The sequence below is a fragment of the Bubalus bubalis genome, chromosome 3 (genome assembly GCF_019923935.1).
Source record: "Bubalus bubalis isolate 160015118507 breed Murrah chromosome 3, NDDB_SH_1, whole genome shotgun sequence".
NCBI lineage: Eukaryota > Metazoa > Chordata > Mammalia > Artiodactyla > Bovidae > Bubalus > Bubalus bubalis.
The window spans coordinates 14781248-14805380 of NC_059159.1; the positions used below are offsets into that span (position 1 = coordinate 14781248).

The following is a 24133-nucleotide window of genomic DNA, read 5'->3' on the forward strand; positions in this document are numbered from 1 at the left end:
GTCCATCACCAACTCCTGGAGTTCATTCAAACTCAGGTCCCTTGAGTCGGTGATGCCATCCAGCCATCTCATCTTCTGTCGTCCCCTTCTCCTCCTGCCCCCAATCCCTCCCAGCATCAGAGTCTTTTCCAATGAGTCAACTCTTCGCATGAGGTGGCCAAAGAACTGGAGTTTCAGCTTTAGCATCATTCCTTCCAAAGAAATCCCGGGGCTGATCTCCTTCAGAATGGACTGGTTGGATCTCCTTGCAGTCCAAGGGACTCTCAAGAGTCTTCTCCAACACCACAGTTCAAAAGCATCAATTCTTCGGCGCTCAGCCTTCTTCACAGTCCAACTCTCACATCCATACATGACCACAGGGAAAACCATAGCCTTGACTAGATGAACCTTTGTTGGCAAAGTAATGTCTCTGCTTTTGAATATGCTATCTAGGTTGGTCATAACTTTCCTTCCAAGGAGTAAGCATCTTTTAATTTCATGGCTGCAGTCACCATCTGCAGTAATTTTGGAGCCCAGAAAAATAAAGTCTGACACTGTTTCCACTGTTTCCCCATCTGTTTCCCATGAAGTGGTGGGACCGGATGCCATGATCTTCGTTTTCTGAATGTTGAGCTTTAAGCCAACTTTTTCACTCTCCTCTTTCACTTTCATCAAGAGGCTTTTGAGTTCCTCTTCACTTTCTGCCATAAGGGTGGTGTCATCTGCATATATGAGGTTATTGATATTTCTCCTGGCAATCTTGATTCCAGTTTGTGTTTCTTCCAATCCGGCGTATAGGAGATAACAAAATAATTCTACCCCTTTTTCTGAACAGATGTATTTGAAAGCGTGTTGTGAATGGGCCCAAAGCAGAGGAAAAAAAGAACTGATGGGCAGAGGCCATTAAAATCACGGGGCCACTTGGTTTTATATAGCAGTTACGGGTTGCATTGACTGTCTACCAGTGGTTAAGAATGAAAAAATTATTGGAAACTGGGCTTCCCTGTGGGTCCAATGGTTGAGAATCCGCCTGCTAATGCAGGGGATATGGGTTCGATCCCTGTCCCAGAAAGATCCCACGTACCTTGGGACCACTAAAGCCGTGCACAACTGCTAGGGCCATGCGCTTAGAGCCTGTGCTCTGCAACAGGAGAACCCATCCCAGAGAGAAGCCCACACACTGCCTCTGTTCCCCACAACTAGAGAAAGCCCAAGCATAGCAACAAAGACCCAGCCCAGCCAAAGATAAAATTTAAAAAAAAAAAGGTTACTGGAAACTGAGGAAATATATACATGAGACCATGAAGGATCCAGAAAAAAGTCTTCGTGGCTCTTTTGGAAAATCAGACGACCAGGGCCTTTTTGCACAGAAATGTTTCAGGATCTCACGGTCACATTTGTAGCACAGCAGGTTCAGAGTGCCCTCCGTGATGCTGCTAAAGGCTCCGCTAGGGGAAGGCCTGTTTATAAGGACTGTGGGCGGAAGAGGGGATTCGGGCTCATCACAGTGTGTTGGGAGGTGCCGGGCCAAGGGGCAGGGCTTGAAACCATGAGAGCAGCAGGCAGAGCGCCACAGCACAGGGTGGCATGTGGAGGGGCAACCTCACTCCTCTTAGCTTGAGGGTCTCCTGTTCCCGAGCCTCAGAGGTACCTGGAGACACTCCCGGGTTCCCTGGGCCCCACGGGCAAGTATGAGTCAGAGGTCTGAAGCAGGCAACCAGTTCAGGAAATCCTGCCATCTCAGTGTTCCTTGAAAGATGAGGGGAACTTGATGGTGGCTCAAAACAGACCTAGGCTTCCCTTAATGAGCAGTGTTGACGGTGTAGATAGAGAACTGACCTAGAGAGAGAGTTCAAGGGGATTTCTCCAGATGAGCAGTATACATAGCTCAGACTAGTTCTTGGGGGTTTCCCTGGGGGCTCAGATGGTAAAGAATCCACCTGCAATGCAGGACACCTGAGTTCGATCCTTGGGTCAGGAAGATCCCCTGGAGAAGGGAATGGCAATCCACTCCAGTATTCTTGCCTGGAGAATCCCATGGACAGAGGAGCCTGGCGGGCTGTAGTCCATGGGATTATAAAGAGTTGGACACGACTGAGCACATACACACACACACACACACACACACACACGCATGTGCACACTTGTGCCTTGCTCTGAATGTGTCCTGGACATCCCAGTCCTTCTCATGACAGGGCCACGTCTTTGCTCCTTATTGTGAGATTCAGAATACTGCATTCATGGCCTTGGAAGGTAAAAGCTCTGTCTTGGTGGAGTTCCTCCAGTCCCCAGCTCTCACTTTCTCTCCCTTTACACACGTGAGCACTTGCATCGCGGGCCCCTCTCTGGGTGGCGACTGATGTCTCAGCTGAGCGTCAAGTGCGACTGCCGCATGGGGAAACCATTCTCATTAGAGGCCACGCTTCCTCTCGCAGGACACCATGAAACCCCCCTGTCTGCATCCACCAAAATGCTGGAGCGCTTCCCCAACAACCTGCCCAAACACCGGGAGAACGTGATTCCCGCCGACTCGGAGAAGAAGAGCTTTGAGGAGGTGAGTGGGGACGTGGACAGGCAGGCACCGGCCCCGAGTCAGAGGCTGGGCGATAAGGCATTTGTCCTGCCTTTAGGGCCTGCAGTCCACTCAGGAGGGGCAGGGGTGCAGGAGAATCCACAGCAGACAAAGTGCTGAGGACTGACGTCAGGGAGGGGGCCTGTGGGAGAGGTGGTGGGCGTGCCGGAGGGACGCAGGCAGAGGTGCAGGCCCGGAGCAGGAACCCTGTGCGTCCATCTCTGGGGCTGAGGAGGCAGCCTGACGGGATTGTAGGATGCCCAGCGGGGAGCCATGGGCGACATGGTCAGGTGACTGCACAGGAGCCATGTTCCAGGCCCCGCAGTGAAAGGAGAGCTGGCAGAGAGAGCAGGTGGGAGACTGAGGTGCTCTCCAGCCAGGACTGGCCTGCTCTGGCTGCTCGGTCTGGCGGGGACCCAGGGCGCCTGGGTGGGTGTGGGGCACTCGGGAAGCCCACCCGACTCGGCTCAGGTCACCCTCCTGAGCCCGGGTAAATGAAGCCTGCTCTCAGGGTCTCAGCTGGAAGCAGACGACCACCCAAACTAGGATGATTCGAGGGGGGTTTCCTTCACACCATGGGCAGTTCTGGGGTGCTCGGAGCATACTTGAGCCTGAAGCCAGTGGGGAGGGAGTGGAGCCTGGAGCTCCAGCGAAGACACTTGGCAGCCCCACAGAACTCCAGCCCTCTCTCATCTGCTGGTGGAAGCCAGGGACGGGGAGACCATCGCTCCACCCGTGAGCGCAGCCTTGGGCACAGAGCAGGTGTGGAGGCTGCAGGAGGGTGGGAGCTGGGGGTCGGGGTCCAGAGGCCGTTCTGGCTTGGAGGATACTGCAGCCCTGCCGGTGGGGGTCCTATGACTGAGAAGGGCCTGTGGGCAGGGCCAGAGAAAGAGGGGAGTAACTGGCTGATGTGGGGGGAGGGCTGTGATCATATCAAATTCACGTTAGAGATTTAGATTTTTGTCCAGAGGGAAACGGAAAGAAAATCACGTGGACGTTTAAGATTCTGGGACGTGCTGAGTTGTCCCTTGTCTCTGGAGGCAGCCAGGTTGGAGAGGGATCAGGGCCCTAAAATCTGGATCTGATTTTGATCTGAGTAAAGCCCAGCATATTTGTTATTAAACACCTAGAAAACAAAAGTTTAAAAAGAAAATTAAACAATACCCTTAATCTAACACCCAGAGATGGTTGTCATGGAGATTTTCCTATATAATCGTTCCATCTTGAGCAAAGAGTCCTTTGAAAGTCCATTAAAATACTCTGGCGTGCGTTTGTCTGGTATTAAGACTAACTTTTTAAAACAAACACACTTGAGTAAATATAACCAAATGAGTGGTGTTGTCTCTGGTCACATGGTCAGCAAACATTCCTCAGCTGCCACCAGCCAGGCCACCCGCACACCCCCTGCAGGCGGCGGAGGGCCCGAGGGAAGGGGAGGGAGGCGTGAGTGCATGGGGGTGCCAAGGAGGCTGTGTGTCTATCTCATCCAGCAAATAATTGAAGCATGACTGGAAAACTAGATGTTCTAGAACATCAATGCATTTTTCTAGAAGTCCTAGAGTTTCTGAAGAGTTTGAGCAAAAACTCCACTTTATCTGAGTTAATTTGGGGCTTAACAAAGGACCCTAATGCTTTTTAAAAACTTTGAAATACAGTGGACTGTTTGAATAAATGGTTTTGTGCTTGGAGTCGCACTGAAAGTTTACAAGCAATGTTGGAAAGCTGCTTTATTACTTCCTAGATCGTGTGATTGTGTGTTTTCCTTTTTAATGTGAAATGTTACCAAGTGGACCACCAGCTTTCTACCAGACTTGTTACCGATGATTTCAGAGTTTCCCCAAACAGCAAATCTACTATCCAAGGAGGGTTTTGCCTTTAATAAGGATTTTCGAAAGAATATTGCATGTGAAGGCACTTTCAAAAGTATTTCTCTAAAAACCGTTTTTTTGAGTAATGATTCCGTCACTGCAATAGCACATGGCCTCTCAAGGCAGTTGCTTTGAAAAGGGCAACAGTTATCTGGCTTTGTGGTCTTGGGTGGGCCTTAAAAATAATCCAGCATATTTCACAGCATAGTCATTCCTCATAAATAATCATGGCCTCTCTCTTTTTTTTTTTTACCTTTTTATTTTGTATTGGAGTATAGCCGATTAACAGTGTTGTACTAGTTTCAGGTGGACAGCAAAGGGACTCAGCCACACATACACATGTATCCATTCTCCCAAACCCCACTCACATCTGAGCTGAGTCGTGGCTTCTCCTGATTGTTTGGCTCTTTTATATCTGGCTGGAAACTGAGCGGTGATGTTGCCACTCTCTCCCACACAAGGCCATTGACCTGGTTGACCAGACTTCAGAAAACGCACCTACCACGGTTTCTCCGGACGTGGAAGAGAAGTTCGATCATGCCCCTGCCAAGCCCGAGGCCCCTGTGGACTCCATGCTCAAGGACATGGCCACCATCATCCTGAGCACCTTCCTGCTCATCGGCTGGGTGGCTTTCATCATCACCTACCCCCTGGTAAGGCTCTGCTCCTTCCCGCCCCCGACCCCTGCCCACATGTTTCTGAACCTTTGCCTGTCAGTGAGGTCCAGACAAAGGCAACAAACAAGCAAATACGCTTCTGTTCCCACTTAAGAGTCAATATTGGCTTTCCTTCAAAAACATTGTAATCAAACAGATGCTCACTTCTCAGGAAATTACAGTTTTGTACTTACAACTTACAGTTTGACTGTAAAAACTGATTTGGAAACCTTGCTTGCCGATCATTTTAATACTTAACTGTATTTTCTTTTTTAAGACTACACATGGGAATTCCCTGGCAGTCCAGTGGTTAAGCCTCTGCTCTCTTACTGCCCAGAGCCTGGGTTCCATCTCTGGTCAGGGAACTAAGATCCCACAAGCCAAGGGACATGGTCTGTCCATGAGATTTCCCAGACAAGAATATTGGAATGGGTTGCCATTTCCTTTTCCGGGGATCTTCCTAGCCCAGGGATCAAACATGTATCTCTTGGGTCTTCTGCTTTGGTAGGTGGATTCTTTACCATTAGCGCCACCAGGGAAACCCTATTTATCCCCTAACCACAAAGAAAGAAACTATACTCTGGGAAGTTCAGTAACTCTCCCAAGGTAACCCAGCTACTAGATGGAATTTCCAGAATTTCAACCCAAGTTGAAAAAGAGAGAGCGAGCTCTACAGAAAACTCCCAGGAGAGTGTTGGCTACACACCCATCCTTACACTCACCTTCCCACGCATGGAGACAGTTAATAATCACAGTCGCTGCCACTTCAAACGAGGATGGAATGTGTTGTTCAGACTAAATGAGAGGAGTGTGGGCATGGGGAAGGCGGCGGGATGAACTGGGAGCCTGACCTCTGCCAGGCTCCCCACGTCTCAGCCCCAGCGTCCTCGCCTCTGCGCTGCTGCCGATCTTTGCACGAACCTCCGCCAAGTGCATGGCCATGGTAGACAGCACGGCCAGGTCTTCCCCGTGCCTGCTGTGCTCTCAGACACCTGGTACCCATTCTTCCTGTTTGGTTTCACTCTTGCAACAATCTTCAGGCTTTCATGATTTTAATTCTTTTGGCTACACTCCCAGGTGGCACTAATGGTAAAAAAAAAAAACAACAAAACCCACCTGCCCATGCAGGAGACGTAAGAGATGCAGGTTCAATCCCTGGGTTGGGAAGATCCCCTGGAGGAGGGTACAGCAACCCACTCCAGTATTCTTGCCTAGAGAATCCCATGGACAGCAGGCTACAGTCCATGGGGTCGCAGAGAGTCCAACACGACTAAAGCAACTTAGCACACACCCTAACCAGGGATTGAACCTGCACCCTCGGCAGTGAAAGCTGAGTCCTAACCTCTGGACCACCAGAGAATTCCCCCAGAATTTCATAAAAGTCCCAGAACTGTAGAATTGAATGGAACCCCCTCCACCTGGCCGAGTCCTCCACTTACATCAGAATCCCTCCTCAGCTGCCGCTGCCGGCCCCTCCAGTTGGGGGAATGGGCTGTCCTAGGAAGTCTGACAGGCAGGAAGACCTCCATCCAGTCCTTGACCCGATTCTGCCCCCTGCTGCCTTCTTACCAGTCGCGTCCCGCCCCCGGGGTCACGTCGTGTTGCCTGCTCCTCTGCCATAGGCAGCCTGTCCTCCCACACCCGCCTCTCCGCCGGGGGAGCGGCTGCACTGGCCTGGGCGTGTGCTTCTCTTCCCAGAGCATCCACCAGCAGCGGCAGCTCCAGCACCAGCAGTTCCAGAAGGAACTGGAGAAGATCCAGCTCCTGCAGCAGCAGCAGCTGCCCTTCCACCCGCCCGGGGATGCGGCACAGGACGCCGAGCTCCAGGACTCATCCGGCCAGTACTCGGAGAGCTCGGCCACCAGCAGCCCCAACACATCCCCCCGAGCCTCCAACCACTCGCTCCACTCCACCGGCTCCACCTCCAAGGCTGTCACCAGCCCCTTCCTGGAGCAGGACGATGAGGGTAAAGGGAGCTGCCATCTTCTCTTTCGTGGAAACACAGCCTGAGGACCACAGAGCCCCCCCGCGCCTCCTGGGGGTCTCCACGGGTTTATGACGTTCCCAAGGGTCTGCTGAGGTCTCACCCCTTCCCACCCTCCCCCCCACTTGGGGGCTGAGCTTCTGCCCCATCGCTCAGCCTCTCCCCCTCAGATGGCTTCTTTCCCAGGGGCCACCGTGGCACCCCTCCCTCCGTCTCACTCTGCTGGGGCTGGTAGTTGCTGCTGACCGAGCTGCCCTGGCGTCCAGGTCGAGAGCATCCCCCAGGCTGGCCAGTGAGCATGCATACACGTGCAGCCGTGGAGCCGCTTCCCTCGGGGAGGTGGGCTCAGGCTGGCCGTCGGGGCTGATGTTCTGGGGGGATGGACGCAGGACCAGGGCAGGAGACCCCAGAGTCCTGGGTCTCAGGCTGGAGACTCGACTACTGGCCTCTCTGCTTCACATGCCCCCGCCCCCGCCACTACCCGAGTGTTTCAGGTACAGACCTTTAGGCTGACCTGTAGAGAAGCCCTGTCTCCACGCTCCCGTCCTTACAGTGATTAATGTAAAGCAGGAACAAAGGGTGGAGACTGAGGGAGGAGGCGGCCCTGGGCTAGCGTGGGGAGCAGGCCCAGGGGCTCCTGCCTACCAGGGCCCCAGGGCCGTAAAACCTCTGAATTCTCATCCCTCGATCTGAGATCAGGGAGCTCGCAGCCACTCTGGCCTCAAGGTTCTTTAGGTCACGTCTGTTCTTTTCCCTGTTTTGACCCAGATGAGGAGACCAGCATGGTGATAGTTGGGAAAATCTCCTTCTGTCCAAAGGATGTCCTGGGTCATGGAGCTGAGGGCACAATCGTGTACCGGTGAGTGGCCTGGAGAGCCGCGGACCCCCACGGCCTCACGTGGGAGCTCCCATCAGCTCCCGGGGCACAGGGGGTCATCACGGTGACCAGACAGAAGAGCTCCCCCTGGGAGGGTAGTGATGGCCACGGGGTCTCCAGGTGGTGGGTCGGGACACCGTGGGCCGTGAGGCTGCAGAGGCAGCCGCTGCTTCGGTGGAAGGAGCCCCGCGGGCCCAGTGCTCGCTGGGTATTTCCTCAGCCCGCCTTCCCCTCCTCGTCCGGCAGGGGCATGTTTGACAACCGTGACGTGGCAGTCAAGAGGATCCTGCCCGAGTGTTTCAGTTTCGCGGACCGTGAGGTCCAGCTGCTGCGAGAGTCGGACGAACACCCGAATGTGATCCGCTACTTCTGCACTGAGAGGGACCGGCAGTTCCAGTACATCGCCATCGAGCTGTGCGCGGCCACGCTGCAGGAGGTGGGTGCTCCGGTCCCGCTCCCCGCAGCTCTGGCGCGGTTTTAGGAACTGCCTGCTGTTTTTGTGTTGTTTTTTATTTACTTTTATTAGCTTGATTAAGGTTACATTAACATATGTTCATTTTAAATGTACCGTTTGTACGCATTTAGCCACAAGCAGTAGAATATAGCATGTTTTCATCTCCCCAGCTTTTTTTGTTTAGTTACTTGGCTGCACCAGTTCCTAGTTGCTGTACGTGTGATCTGTAGTTGTGACATGTGGGATCTAGTTCCCTGACCAGGGATCCAATCCGGGCCCCCTGCACTGGGAGCTTGGAGTCTTAGCCCCTGGACACCCAGGGAAGTCCCCACCCAAACTTTAATTGTGTGGTCCCCTCAGCTGCCAGGTAAAGTCTTTGGTTGCAGGTGGCATCTCTCTCCCTCTTGGCTTCCAGGAAACATGGTTAGTCCTTCCTCTCATCGCTGTTCAGGGCTGGTGTGGGCTAGGAGGATGCTAGTTGATGACTGGAATCATTAAGATCATCCATCGAATCCCTTTTGCTCAGTTTCAAGGCTGTAAAACTGTTTGAGTATCATTTGGCCTCATCGTCGAGTTTACTGTAGGAGGCAATGGACTCGGGTTTTTTACCCTCTCATCATCTCATTATAAACTAGTAAACTGGAGCCTTGTTTGCTTGTTTAAGGTAGCTTATAACTTCAGGAGAAAGTCTGCTGGAAAAGATGGAAGTAGAAAACACTGTCAGTAAAAATTCTCATTTCTTTCTTAAAATATGATAAAAGAAAACAAACTGACCCAATACCAGATGTTAATTAAAGCAAAAGCCTTCAGGCAGAGTGTTTCTAAATAAAATTGAATCACTTTTAAAAAGAGAGAGTGAAAGAAGTGTGCTGAGGAGCTGAGCCCCGGGGGCCCCATGCGGTGACCCCGCCTTTGTGTCTCTTGCAGTACGTGGAACAGAAGGATTTCGCCCACCTCGGCCTGGAGCCCATTACCCTGCTGCAGCAGACCACCTCGGGCCTGGCCCACCTGCACTCCCTCAACATCGGTGAGAAGCCCCCCCTTGCCAGGCGGGGAGATGACTTGCCCAGGTGGCCTCGCCTCTGTTGAAGCTCTTTGCCGCATGCCTGGGGTCCCAGTTGTCTACAAACCCGAGGACTTTCACATTTGAAGACTAGAAGCTTTAGAGGCAGCAGCGGGTCTCTCGGGAATCTGAGGAGGGCGCATCCCCATGGTGGAAGAAGTGGACTAACCTGGGCTGTTCTGTTAGTTCACAGAGACCTGAAGCCCCACAACATCCTCCTCTCCATGCCCAACGCGCACGGCAGAATCAAGGCCATGATCTCCGACTTTGGCCTCTGCAAGAAGCTGGCTGTGGGCAGGCACAGCTTCAGCCGCCGCTCGGGGGTGCCGGGCACCGAAGGTTGGATCGCCCCAGAGATGCTGAGCGAAGACTGCAAGGAGAACCCCGTGAGTAAAGGGCACGACTCTGTGAAAACCGCGGAGCCAGCCTCTTGTACCTTCGGGAGTAAGAAGCTCCAGTTGCCGACGGGCTGCAGCGCTCACTGCTGGAGAGGGAGGTTTCTTTAGCAAAGAGCTACTCTCCCAGCAGCACGTGCTGCCAGCTTACCATTGTCTGCTGGGCCCTGGTCTGTTTTTCTTCCCTTCTACTCTTCCAATCACTTTCCGCCTATTTTGGGAAACTGGGAAATCAGGGCTAGCATAAGGTGAGCAGACTTCCAGTTTTCATTCTTTTTAAAATTTTTGGTTTTCCAACTTTCTGTTTTGAGAATACAGAGAATTGAGAGCAGTAGGTGCCTCTGCACCTCTACCTCAGTTCAGCATCTGTCAATATTTTTCACTTTCTCTCTGTCCCTGAAACTACTTGCATGTAAGTGGCAGGCCTCCCAGCCCTTTACCCTTTAATGCTTTAGCACTTGTCTCCCAAAGACAAGTACATTCTACCTCCTAACCACCTCACCACGATTACAGCTCAACCACTAATACTGTTTCCACAATGCCTAGTATTCAATCCATATTCAAGTTTCCCTAGTTGTTCCCCAGAGGTCTGTTATAGAGCTGGGTTTTGTCAACCAGGACCCAACCAAGGGTGTTTGTTGCATGGCATTTGAACAGGTCCTCAACCAGGGGTCAGACCCAGGCCCCCTACATTGGGAGTGTGGGGTCTTAACCACTGGACTACCAGGGAAGTCCCTGATTTTCTCTCCTTTAATTGACACGGTTCTCCCACCTTTTCTGCCCCATGACAGTGGCTCTCTGAGGAGTCCAGATGCTTCTCTGTAGAACGCCCCACTCAGGATTCACTCACCCATTTCCTCTTGGTGATGTTGAATTTGCCCATCTATTCCTTATATTTCTTGTGGACTAGAAGTAGGTCTAAAGGTTCAGTTGGATTCAAATTAAGTGTTTTGGACAAGAACAGCCACACTCAGGTTGTACCATTACTATTACTGTACCCCTGCTGGTGATGCCGAGTTGGCCCACCTGGCACAGGTGTTTAACAGCGGCATATCCCCTTTGCCAGGACCGTGTGGGGCAACACCCTGGCAGAATGTCAGTATCCTGATACCAACAGTCACTCAGGTAATGATTCAGCATGCGTTGGCATCCCTTGCCTGAATCACTCCATTCAGTTGAAATTCTACATTTATTAGCTGACATTTTTCTATGCCCTTTCTATTTTTTTTTTACGTCACTATGGACTCATGGATTAAAAAAAAAAAAATAGTAATATAACCCGGTGTAGTCTTAATTGTTTTGTTCCTATTCCCTTTTTTTTTTTAACAACCTTATAATTTCTGCTTTAATAGCAATCAAGTTTTAAAAAAATGTGCAGTTCAATTTATCCATACTATTCCTTTGTACAAGGCAGATTTCAGGTAAGCATCTAAATGCTTAATGTAGAGGCTAATATTTTCTGGCAGTCCTTGGTTCCTGAAAGTTGAGCTTCATCAGATGTTTCTTAAACGTCTGTGAAAATAGCTCCCGTTCCTTTTGATACTCAAATTGTTCCAGATTTGCCCAACTGGAGCCTCTTTGAGCTGGGTTCTTCGTTCTTTTGCTAAGAGCCCAGGCGTGTCCGAGCACCTTGCTTTCTAGCTCACCAAGACCCTGAAGGATTATCCGACACTTCCCTGAGCAGACTTGGATGGGATCAGCCATCCTAAAATAGATAAGATGCGGCAGAGCCGTCTTATTTCACTGGGGACCAGCAGTTGGTCTGTTAATCAAAAAAGTCAGTTACGATAGAGAATCATAAGAAAATACATATACACTGTAAACATTTAATTTTAAATTTAAGTAACATGGCTCTCTAAGTAAGAGAAATCTTTGCTGTAAAACAAGGTCTTTTTTTTGTTTTATTGATTGTTTTGTAAAATTGGGAATGCCTTTTTTTTTTAATCTATTTTTTTTAATTTTATTTTTTAACTTTACAATATTGTATTGGTTTTGCCATATATCTTTTTTTGACTTTGGGTCCAACTGAATGGAGTTGCTGATTTCCTCTCTTGCATAAAGCATGCTCACAATGCCTTCTGTGACTTCTGCACTGCGACTCAGACGTTTTAAACCCCCTGAGTGATTTGAGAGAGGAATCCTAGCCTCAAGCTATTTATGTCCCGTCTAGCTCACAGCTGAGTCTCCCACATCTAATCCCACAGCAATTTTTGTAGTAACTTTCTCGTATCAAGTCTTACCAAAGACTCAACTTACCTCAGACTTGGCAGCATGTGTATTTTATCAGCTTACAGAGGATTTAAACTACAAGGACCAGAGGCAGAAATGAGTTTGGGAAAGAGCATAACTGAGCCTAGAGGTGAGCTCTGGAGTTTGGAGGCAGAGGGGCCAGCATGCAGGACAGGAGCCCCCGGGGCAGCATCGGGGTGGGATGCTGGGGACACCGGCAGCACAGGCTGCGGAAAACGGAACATCGGCTGTTCCCTGAGGAGGCGGGAAGTGGCTGGTGGACTTGTTCCTCCTGTACTGAATGTATCACCAGGAACGCTCTGACTACAGAGTTATTTATTGGACTTGGCAATAAGACCTGCGTCTTGCCCTGGTTGGTCACTCCCCAGCAGTGACCCTGGGCTTGTCATCGAACCGCTCTGCCTGTATCTTCATCTGGGGATGGTGACGTTTGCTCCGCTCACCTCGTGAGGCTCTTGTGAAGGGTGTGTTTTCTCCGGTGAGGAAGGTGACCAGCTCCTGACTCTCTCACTAGAGCCCCACGTCATCTGGTGGAAAATCAAAGTGGTGGGGCCTGGCGTGAGGGACCCATGCCGTGCTTGGGTTACACCCCAGTGTTACACCCCACGTAGACCAAGCTAGAAGTCACACACACACACCGGTTTCATCTCTACACACAGAATGGTTTCATGGGATAAGTAAGACATGTTAATAGATAACATTAAAGTGAATGCACTGGAAACTTGTCAAATAATCACTTTCTGGAGCCGTTTTTGAATGAAACACTTTTTTTTTTTTTTTTTTTTTTTGGCCTAACCACACAGCACACAGGATCTTAGTTCCCTGACCAGGAATCGAACTCATGCTCTTAGCAGTGAGACGCAGTCCTAACCTGGACTGCCAGGGAATTCCCTCCGAAAGCTGTATTTCATTTATTAACAAAGGTTAAGACCTGTTGTATGCACGTACCTGGGGTACTACAGGGATGCAAAGGCAGCCCGGCCCTCAAGGAGTGACGAGCTGGTTGGGTAAAGAATGACTAGCAGCAAGGACGCAGCTAATCTTCACAGCAGCCCCGTGGGCTCATCCTCACTTCAGGGTCGTGAATGCTGAGGTGCAGAGCGGCCCGGGGCCTCCGGGGGCCAGTGGTGGAGCCAGCGTCCCACACTTTGGCTCCAGAGCCCAGTTCTCCACACCCAGCACTGCTCCGAGCAGCTGCACCTCTGCTGCTAGGTGAGAATGAGAACTCCCTCACCCTCCAGAGCATCTGACGCCCCTCGTTTCTTTTCAGACCTACACGGTGGACATCTTCTCCGCGGGCTGCGTCTTCTACTACGTGATATCTGAGGGCAGCCACCCCTTTGGCAAGTCCCTGCAACGCCAGGCCAACATCCTCCTGGGTGCCTACAGCCTTGACTGCCTGCACCCAGAGAAGCATGGTGAGTTGGAGCTGAGGAGGGGTGGGCAGGGCTTGACTGCCTGTACCCCAAGAAGTATGGTGAGCAGGTGGCAGAGTCAGGGGCTCGGGAGCAGCCCCTGTGGGCGGGGGTGGTGCTGTCTCTGAGCCCCCAGAGGGCCTTCTTTCCAGCTGCTCGCCCAGTGGGCCTCAGTGAACCAAGGACTCGGTCCAGAGCTGGTGGAGGGCTGGGTGGGGTGTCCTGAAGCCAAGTAACTCCCAGGTTCCTGAGGTCACATGACAACCTCTGTGACCTGGGCAAGGCCCGTTTGGGGACCTCTGTTTTCCAGTTTGTGACTCCTGAGGGCTAAACAATTTGAGGTACCTTCCTGTCCCGATGTTCAGGGAGACAGAAGGGCCATGCTCCATAAACTGGGCTCTGTGTGTGGGCTGGCAGTCAGGGGGTCACCTGGTCTAGGAACAGATGATCTGGGTACTCACTCTCCAGGCATGAGGACAAGCTTTTCTGCCTGACTGAAGGGCTTCCCACATAGTAATTGGCTTGTGACACCTACTCCTGCCTTTTAAAAAGATTTAAACTATCTTACAATTTTGTTCATGGATTAATTTTCCTTATTCCCTGGAGACAAAACAGATTAGCATCAAGGCTCATCGATCCGTCACACAGTGATGAATGACGGCTATCAGTACCTTTGTACACAGTATTCCGATCATCTCTCTAGACACATATTCATATTTTTATAAAAAACGGAGCTAAATAGCACATAGTATTTTGCAGCATGCTCTTTTCTTATTATTGATTTGTTTTTGGCTGCACTGGGTGGTCTTAGTTGCGCATGGGCTTTCTCTAGTTGTGGTGTACAGGCTTCTCGTTGCCGTGGCTTCTCTTGTCGTGGAGCACAGACTCTAGGGCACAGTGACGCACAGGTTTAGTTACCTTGTGGCGTGTAGACTCTTAGTTCCCAAACCAGGGATCAAACCCACGTCCCCTGCATTGGCAGGCGGATTCTCAACCACTGGACCACCAGGGAAAGCACGCCCATTTTTAACCTTCATCTTGACTCTCTACCACGTCCATCCACATTCAGCCAGTGCGTCACCCTGGTGGCCCACAGCCCAGCGTGTGGAGGCAGGAAGTGTCACCCAAACTCTGGTAGCGGGTATTTCGGATCACTCCTTTTCATTAACTGCGTGATGAGGTCTCTCCTTTTTAGCCGAAGTCTTATGTTACTGGAATGGGTTTCTGTCAGTAGCTATCAGGGCTTCCTTGATAGCTCGGTTGGTAAACAATCTGCCTGCAATGCAGGAGACCCCGGTTTGATTCCTGGGTTGGAGAAATCTGCTGGAGAAGGGATAGGGTACCTTCTCCAGCATCCTTGGGCTTCCCTTGTGGCTCAGCTTGTAAAGAATCTGCCTGCAATGCGGGAGACCTGGGCTCTTTCCCTGGGTTGAGAAGATCCCCTGGAGAAGGGAAAGGCTACCCACTCCAGTTTTCTAGCCTGGAGAATTCCATGGACTGTATAGTCCATGGGGTTGCAAAGAGTCAGACACGACTGAGTGATTTTCACTTGTCAGCAGAACCTTGAGTCACAGGGATGCAGACTGTTAAGGTTTGGGTATTTATTTGCTTGCAGCTTGAGGCTGGTCATAACGAGCTGTGTGTCTGTTTTCCTCCTCTGCAGAGGACGTCATTGCCCGGGAGTTAATAGAGAAGATGATCGCCATGGACCCCCAGAAGCGCCCGTCAGCGAAGCATGTGCTGAAACACCCTTTCTTCTGGAGCCTGGAAAAGCAGCTCCAGTTCTTCCAGGTGGAGATGTTTGTTTTCTTCATCAAAAATATTCATTTAACTTTGCCCGTTTCTTTCTAGAAACTATAGCAAAGAGCGAAGAATGAAACAAATGACCCATAATCCCACAACCGAAAGAGAACCACAGTTGGCACCTCAGTATATTTTCTTCGTGCAGGCAGACCTAGGGGTACTGCAGGCCCGGCTCCAGACCCTGGCGATGAGCCAAATACTGCAGTAAAGCGAGTCGCACTTCGGTTTCCCAGTGCACATAAGTGTTTATGTCTACATCACACTGTAGTCTAAGAATGCAGTGACATTATGTCTGAGGGCAGACGTCTTCAAGGGACCTCCAGATTAGCCAGGTCACTTGGCTGATGATAAGATGTAGAGCAGGAATAAAGCTCATGCAAAGGGAACTTCACCACACCCCGGGTTGAGATGTAAGTTCTTAGTATCTCCAGTCGCATGTCTTGTGAACATACAGGCTTCCGTCCGTATCAGAAGCTGTGCCATCTCTGAGGTTCAGCTCCAGGTGCCCCCATGTACTCAAGCGCATGCTTAGTTGCTTTGGTCGTGTCCGACTCTGCGACCCTATGGACTGAAGCCCACCACGCTCCTCTCTCCATGGGATTCTTTAGGCAAGAATGCGCGAGTGGGTTGCCATGCCCCCCTCCAGCGGATCTTCCCGACCCAGGGATCAAACCCCTGTTTCCTGCATCTCCTGCATTACAGGATTATTTACCACTGAGCCACCAGGGAAGCCCCCCATGTACCCAAGTTGACCATCAGTTCCCCCCAAGGCTTTCCTTTTGCAACTGCAAGTTAGACAGTCAGCCGGTCTGATTCTATCTTCGTCAAAGATGAAGGCTGTGCTCCCCACAAGGCTTCTCGGTGGACCTGTCTCACTGATGCGGACTCCGAGAGGCCCGTGGTCAGGTGCACCCCGCAAACACAGAGCAGGATTTGGGTCCATAGCTGGGGCCTTTAGACCCGATGCTCTTGTCACTGGCTTTTCTCCTCTGAAAGAAGTCTTGGCTTCCTGTTTTTTTCTAATTGTTTGATTGAAGAATGATAAACCTCCCCCCATCAGTCATGGCTTTGTGTGTGTGGGCACACAGAAGTCACAGCGTGTCAATCCAAGTGAACCTTTTTCTTGGTTCATCAGTGAATACAGATTGCACACGTGGCCCTGTGTGGCACGTAGTGTGGTGACAGGCAGGCGAGGTGCTGCGGGTCTGTGGACGGCGCGCGTCTGTGGTGGAGCCGGGGGCTCTCTCCTCAGCAAGTGGCAGGTGGGGCTGCTCCCGGGGAGCAGGCAGGACCCTCGCTGCCCGGCTCAAGCAGGGGTGGCCGGGCCATCCTTGGCCCTTGGCGCCTCTACACTGACCGTCCCCCGGTGCCCTGTCTCCCTCCCAGGACGTGAGTGACCGGATAGAGAAGGAGGCCCTGGACGGCCCGATAGTGAAGCAGCTGGAGCGTGGCGGGCGGGCCGTGGTGAAGATGGACTGGCGGGAGAACATCACCGTTCCCCTGCAGACAGGTGACCGCGAGGCTCCCCGGGCACCTGTGGGCAGAGGCGGTTCTCGTGAACGCTTCTGAGAAGCAGGCGTGGGAGCGACAACTCCAGGCCGCTTGGGGCTCCAATACCACTTCTGGGGCCGAGGCTTCCTGTGGTCTGGATAGCTGGTCACCCCACTGCTCTGGTGCGTGTCCCCCTTTGTCTCTCAGAGTGACAGGTTTGTGACATGCATGGCGCTCTCAGCGGCCGTCTCTGACTGCGGGCGTGACTGGGAGGCAGAATTCAGGCTAACGCTGCCGCCCCACACCGGGTTCAGATTGGGAAAATCTGCGATGAGGATGGAGTTAGGTCGTGTTTCTGTCCTAAGATTGCTTCATCTCCAGGAGCCCCAGAAACTGTTTTCTTTTGGAATCTGGTGGGTTTGTTACATTGCCTCCCTTCTTTTTTTTTCTAGATCTGCGGAAATTCAGAACCTATAAAGGCAGTTCGGTCCGAGATCTCCTCCGAGCCATGAGGAATAAGGTGAGGGCCGAGGGCACACAGTGGGGCTGGGCAGGGCCACTGCACAGCCCCCTCCTCGTATCCCTTCCCCATGGGTGCTCCGGCCACTCTGGAGTGAGGAACTCACAGAGGCTGGGCGGCCGTGGCTGCACTGGACACATTAGCAGCTGTTCCTTCCCCTGGATGAGCCTTCTCTTCAGGGATGCTGGGGCAGGGAGCTGTGCTCTGGGAAGCGGGCTCAGTCACCACATCCTTCACTGGCTTGCACGGTGCCCTCTCCCTGCCTGGACAGCACTTGATGAAGTCCCTCTATGGGGGCCCTTTCTGCACCTGACTGCCCCTCCCTAGTCTCCCCACACCAGCCTCAAAGGCCTCCCCCAAAGAAGGGGAAGAGACTGGGGAGTGGATGGGTGGTCCCTTTAGCAAGCTTCACAGTCTGTGTTCCTCGAGCGGGTCTGGCCCGGGTCCCACGGGCTCCTCTCTGCTGACCATGTGTCTGTGTCCGCCCGTCTGCAGAAGCACCACTACCGGGAGCTGCCCGAGGAGGTGCAGGAGACGCTGGGCGCCCTCCCTGACGACTTCGTGCGCTACTTTACCTCCCGCTTCCCCCACCTCCTCTTGCACACCTACCGCGCCATGGAGCTGTGCCGCCACGAGAGGCCCTTCCAGCCCTACTACCACGAGCCCCCCGAGCCCCAGCCCCCTGTGACTGCAGACGCCCTCTGAGCCGGGCGGCCTCCACGCTGGTGGCCTCGCTGGGACTGAGGGCCTGGTCTCTACGAGCCGCAGCCCGGTGCCTCCCGGCCGAGCAGGGAGACCAGGCCCGGAAGCCAAGTGCCTTGAGCTGCCCACTCTGCAGCCAGCAGGGGAGGATGCCAACCCCGGGCAGAGGGAAAGGTGATTCCCCCCACCCCCCCAACCTGCGGAGGAGCTGGGAAGACACTGGTCATGAAAGTTGGACCATTGGGGGATGTCTGCAAAGGAGGACCGGTCCCAGAGGCAGAGAGGAGTGCCGTCCGTCTTCTCCTGGATATACTCGCTTCAGACTCGCATTTCTTTTAAAACTCCCTGTCTGATGCCAGCCTGTAGGCCTTTAAGGAAAAGAGACAAGGGACCTCTCCGTGTTGCCCGCGTGATGGGTCCAGGAGTGCTCCTCTCTTGGACCATCTAGGCCGAGCTGCTAGGTGTGGCCTCTGCTAGGAGCAGGGCCCTGGAGGAGAGGGTCCCTGGGAGGGGGAGGGCCTTCAGAGCGTGTTGTCCCTGGGGATCAGAGACTCTATGCACCCGCAGGCTCCCAGGTCACTGTGACCAGCGTTTCCTCTGGGGCAGCGAGAACCTTGAGCGTAGGGGTGCGGTGAGGGGACAGGCCAGCCCAACACTCTGAAAGGCAAGGCTGTGTCTGCAGGTCTCACAGACACCGAGAGGATGCCGTGGCCCCAGGCATCAGTGGCCTGAATAGTGGCCTTCGGTGGGTCTGTGCCTTGGGCACTCGGGGTTATTTAGGAGCATCTGGAAGCAAGAGGGGATAAGTCCCCTGGCCACGAGGGGTAGAAGCTCAGACCCGGGCAGGGACAGGCCAGAGGGGACATTCAGGGCCCACCAGGGGAGTCCTGGCCAGCAGGCAGGCGGTGAGGCCACTCTGTCCCTGGGGCCAGCAGGACGGGCCAGGGGGCTGAGGGCCGAGGCCAGGGTCACCACACACTTTGTGGGCAGGCTTTTATGTTTCTCTTGGCAGATTTTAATAACTTTTTATTTTGATCATACCGTAGAATGCTACATTAGTGTGAGCTAAACTGAACTTGAAGCTTACTCATGAAGAAGCAATGCAAGAAACAGAATAATATACCTTCTATTTTGTAGGGTAGCCCCTGGTTCTCTAATGCGGAAGAGTGAAATATCGTGGCGACACTGTGCACGTGTATGACACACCCTCAAAATCATGCTCTCTAAATTATGTCAGTACCATGGGTTTTTCCCCCCAAAATTGATACAATGTTTAACATTAGTTTTAGTCAAAATTTTCTGTCTTTTCTCTGCCGAAAGCCCTTAGAAGTTTAATGCAGTCAGGATACAGGTGAGGAAGCATTTTCTGAGTACCTTCTCTAGCCAGGTGCAGGGATCACTGCAGTTCGGTCCTGGTGAACTCAAGAGACTCTGCTCAGGAGGAAGAACGTTACTATCAAGTTTCTCTAACTGACAGAGAGAAATCGCTGTTTCTTCTCCTCGCAAGATGTTTTCTGGCAGTGGATTTGAACCAGAGCGTCACCAATACACTCATTCTGCCTTCAGTGAATTTAACTCCCTTCCTTTCGGTCTGCCTAAAGTCATCTTCTCTCTCTGTCTGTCTTTCTTTTAAAATTATCCTACATCTTTAAACCTCATCAGTTACCTCGTTTAGACCTGGGGACCTGGCATCCTCGGTCAGCATCAGGTCTTGTACCATGCTGTCTGTTTTTCAGGAACACGGAAAACCACCATCTTCTTCTCCCAGCTCTGATGCTCCTGGGCCAGCCGCTTCCCCGGCTGTCCTCATGCCGCTCTGCAGGTCGCTTTGCCGCCAGGGCAGATGATGAGACAGTTCGAGGTGAAGGAGAAAGTGCCACGAGTGATTTAAAGGACTGTCAGCTTCCCGCGCTGCTGGGGGCGGGGGTGGGGGGTCAGCTGCCTCGTCTTTGTCTCTGCTGAATGCTCTCTCCGGGGAGTAGCCAGGTCATTCCCAACACCCCAGGGTTTGTGTCATCTCTCTGTTTTGGCCCCTCTTGCCTCCAGGACAGCTTTTTTTTTTTTTTTTTAAACTGCCTTTTCTGCTTGTGGTACTAGTTTTTAACCATCCAACTGTCTCAAACTCGTTTATTCACTGTATTTTATTTGAGCGCTTCTACATGTGCTGGACAGGATATTGGGTGCCAGAGACAGGTGAACACAACAGGCCAAACCTCAGCTTTCACACAAGCCAGTGGTAGAGACCGGACAGGGAGTGGTGGGGAAGGGCGTGCGTCTGGGGTTGGCACCCAGCAGATCGCCTTCTGTTCATGTTCTCCCCGTCACCTTTGGGAACCCAGGCACCCGTCAGTCCTCCCAAGTGGCCTGTAGAGGTCTTGTGTGGGTGCCCATCATGATGACACCTCGGGCACTATTTGGTTTGTCCTCGTCTCTAGAATTCTGGTTTCCTGTTGTTTGGGGCAGGAAGATGTTCTTTCATGAAAAGAGGGTTCTGCAGTCGGCCACGTCCTGTCACAGCTGAGCTGTTGATCTGATCTTTCGTACAATTCCTGGAAGGCTGAATTTTCACAAGTACACCATCTTTATCTTTTTTTTTTTAATTTATTTTTGGCTGTGCTGGGTCTTCGCTGCTGCACATGGACTTTCTGTACTTGTGGCAAGCAGGGGCTACTCTAGTTGAGGTCACCAGCTTCTCATCGAGGTGGCTTTTCTTCTTGCAGATCATGGGCCGTAGGGTGTACAGGCTTCAGTGTGCTTCAGTTGGTTGCCCCGAGGCATATGGAAACTTCCTCAGACCAGGAGTCAAACCCGTGTCCCCTGCATTGGCAGACAGGTTCTTATCCACTGGACTACCAGGGAAGTCCTGTCTCATCTTTAAGACAGAATTTAGTCACATCTGTTAGGAATCCCAAGGACACCATCGTCTCTTTAAATCTTGTATTGAACCTTGTGTTGATCTGTCCTTGGCACACCTGCCAGAATCCTCATGCTGCTTCTTGAGTCCTCTTAACTTCAGTTTTTAAAGAGCTCCACCTGTCACGGGCACCAGAGCATCTGCACGCTTGGCAATCTCAGGTGTTACATGACGTCACTAAAGCACCTGATGTCTCATGCATGCCACCTGGGCACCAAGTTCCTCTCCCATCTCCCCCTTTCTCAGTGCAGTAGTCCTTGTCGACTCTCCCCAGGGAGACATCATTCCCACCCCTTACACATCTTTCAGTGGGAGATCCACCGGTTAGCAGGCCCAGTTAAGAGCTTCCTTCCTGCCAACTTGAGAAGAAAGTTCCTTATCAGAGCTCACCCTGATCCTTTGAGTGAGGTTTTGTGTGAATGCCATTCATTTATCACCACAGTGAAAGAGAAGAACTGGAGTCTGGTCTGACATCGAAGATGTGAGGGGGGCCTTTGGGTCGTAGAGTTTTCTCCTCTTGGATGCTCTCTTCTCCGAAGTTGAACCATGGCCAGGCTTGGCTTTCCCGGGACTGTTCTCACTGTGTGTCTCTGTTTATCGGATCCTCAGCCTTGAGGTCATCCAGGGAGGTGGGCTGGTTCTGTTTCCACAGCCTTCTGTGGAAGGGCTGGGGGACAGCGCACAGCACACCTGAAAGGAGCCTCTTTCTCTTCTCTTGAGCTTTCTCTCCGATCGTTCACCTTCTGAAATCCCTCTTCTTCATACTTCCCAGTGTTTCTTTTCCTTGGCCACCCTTCACCATCCTGGAGTAGTTTCTTCAGTTGACTGATCCTTTGGGTGAGGTTTTGTGTGAATGCCATTCGTTTATCACCGCAGTGAAAAAGATGAACTGGTGGCTGGTCTGACGTCAAAGATGAGGGGGGTCCTTTGGGTTGTAGGGCTTTCTCCTCTTGGACGCACCTTTCTCCAAAGTTGGCCCGGGGCCAGGCTTGGGTTTCCTGGGGCTGTTCTCATTTGTGTATCGCTTGCACACTGAGCTTGCCTGGAAGTAAGTCTCCAGGTGTCCTGTACAGATGAGCCAGAATTCCACCTTCCAGGGTTGGACCGTTATCATTCTTTGGGTTTTTTTTAGACCATTATCTTTTAAACCAAAGAGTCTACTCTTTGTATATTTGGTTTTCTCTGTGAATCAGTGATTTGCCACGAGTAACTGCTTCCAATTCTTGTATCAGGACTTAAATCCTCTCTGTGTTCATTGGAAAACCGCAAAGACAGCATCCGCAGTGAGCCTCCCCACTGGAGCAGCCTTAACCAACACTTCAGCCGAAGTCCCCACCCGCTCGCCTCACCCCCTGTTCTCGAGTGTCCGGCAGGCACAGTATTCCTTTTCAGTGTCCCGGAAGCTGGGACGGGGGCGTCCCCACTGACCTAGAAAGCATTACCAGTCGATTCTGCCACATTCTCAGATGCTAACTTTGTGTAGTGTTCTTTTTGCAACGACCTATTTATTGAACCTATTTATATTTATTTAATCGTCACGCTGAGGTGCGTCCAGCGACAGCTGCACTTGCTTAACGCACGTCGGATTGCTTTGGACGAGCCCCTGACCATTTTAAAACTGGAAAAGCCGTACTGTGGCCTTCCACGGGATGGACGCCTTACAGCAGTTTTGTCATTAAAGGGTGAATAATTTGGTCAGGGTAAAAATGTTCATTTTTAAGTGAGTTTTTTGTTTTGTTTTTTTAATTCTGTGCCATTGTGTCTTCTCTGTGGATGGTTAATTGTTTCCTGGGTATGTGTTAATCGTGTGATACAATCCTCTTTGTGGAACCTAAAAATCCTCTTTTTAGCTTTATATTTTATAAACTGCCAGATTGTACAATTTTTACGTGTATTTTTAAAGGTTGATGATGTGAGGGTAATTATCTAAGTTAAACAGCCTATTTTTGTACCTCCTGTACAGTTTTATAACTCTGCTGATCAATGATGGCACCTTACGCTGAGCCAACCACAAATAAAGGCAGTTTTAGATTTGGAAGTCAGCTCCATTTCCTTCAAGACTTGACCACCACTCTCAGACCAGGGGGTCGTTCTGAGCCGTCTTCCTGGGTAGGTGTCTGGCTGGTGAGGGAGCAGTGGGCTCAGTGGGTGGGAAGACTGGCAGGAGGGGTGTGTTTACGTGATGTTGTTCATGGCAGGGTCCCCGGGCTGGAGAGTCCTCCTTAGTTTCTTTATATTTTTTAATATGGACCATTTTTAAAGAAAGTCGTGTATTGAATTTGATACAGTATTGCTTCTGTTTTATGTTTTGGTTTTTTTGGCCGCAAGGCATGTGGGAATCCTAGGACCTCCTCGTCCAGGGATTGAACCCACACCCCCTGCATTGGAAAGTCCTAACCACTGGGATCGGTCCTGGGATTTCTTTGGAGGGAATGATGCTAAAGCTGAAACTCCAGTACTTTGGCCACCTCATGCGAAGAGTTGACTCATTGAAAAAGACTCTGATGCTGGGAGGGATTGAGGGCAGGAGGAGAAGGGGACGACAGAAGATGAGATGGCTGGATGGCATCACTGACTCGAGGGACCTGAGTTTGAGTGAACTCCGGAAGTTGGTGATGGACAGGGAGGCCTGGCGTGCTGCAATTCATGGGGTCGCAGAGTCGGATGCGACTGAGCGACTGAACTGAACTGAACCACTGGGCCGCCAGGGAAATCCCCTCCTTAGTTTCTGTGGGCAGAGCTTCCTTGAAACACTGCAGAAAGTTTCCCCGAAAGTACTGGTTCAGGCTGAATTCCAGGAAGGTGGCCAGATTAGGACCCACATGCCTTGTGGTGAGGCAGGGGTTGGGGCAAGGGTTGGTCCAGGAAATCCACAGGGGAGAAACGTCAGGGAGATAACTCAGCCAAAACAGCAGTGGGAAAGACACGACCTGCATGTGTCGGAAGCACGTAAGATATCTGCCCACATGCCAAGGCATGAGCTCAGTGGCCAGCCTGGTTGGACTTTAGGATCCTGCTAACATGCTTTCACCCCTCAGGCCACATCCCCTCTGGTGACATCCGAGGATGCTCTGCTTTCTCTTGTACCACCAGGAAGGGGTCATTCACTGGAGGATCCCAAGGGCCCGCCAGCCCCTGGACAGCTTAGCAAGGGCTCTGCCTGGAGACTGGCTCCTTCCACTCGGCCAAC

At 51.8% G+C, this 24133-nt stretch overlaps 2 protein-coding genes across 3 annotated transcripts in view; both read left to right on the top strand.

Annotated features, from left to right (window-relative positions):
- The window catches only part of ERN1 (endoplasmic reticulum to nucleus signaling 1), an 83005-nt gene extending 60024 nt beyond the window's left edge, over positions 1-22981 (top strand). The window contains exons 11-22 of one of the 2 annotated variants that reach the window (XM_025279831.3): positions 2415-2533; positions 4881-5072; positions 6774-7041; positions 7828-7918; positions 8183-8372; positions 9318-9417; positions 9640-9839; positions 13369-13516; positions 15177-15304; positions 16703-16826; positions 17260-17327; positions 17823-22981. In XM_025279831.3, coding sequence (XP_025135616.1) covers positions 2415-2533; positions 4881-5072; positions 6774-7041; positions 7828-7918; positions 8183-8372; positions 9318-9417; positions 9640-9839; positions 13369-13516; positions 15177-15304; positions 16703-16826; positions 17260-17327; positions 17823-18032 — 1838 coding nt within the window. In that variant the 3' untranslated portion in view covers positions 18033-22981. The remainder of the gene's footprint in view (positions 1-2414; positions 2534-4880; positions 5073-6773; positions 7042-7827; positions 7919-8182; positions 8373-9317; positions 9418-9639; positions 9840-13368; positions 13517-15176; positions 15305-16702; positions 16827-17259; positions 17328-17822) is intronic. The other variant, XM_025279832.3, reaches the window with a different exon arrangement.
- The window catches only part of LOC102404129 (intercellular adhesion molecule 2), a 35368-nt gene continuing 34176 nt past the window's right edge, over positions 22942-24133 (top strand). Inside the window, exon 1 of the mRNA XM_025279833.3 lies at positions 22942-23052. The gene's annotated coding sequence lies outside the window, so the exon portion shown is untranslated. The remainder of the gene's footprint in view (positions 23053-24133) is intronic.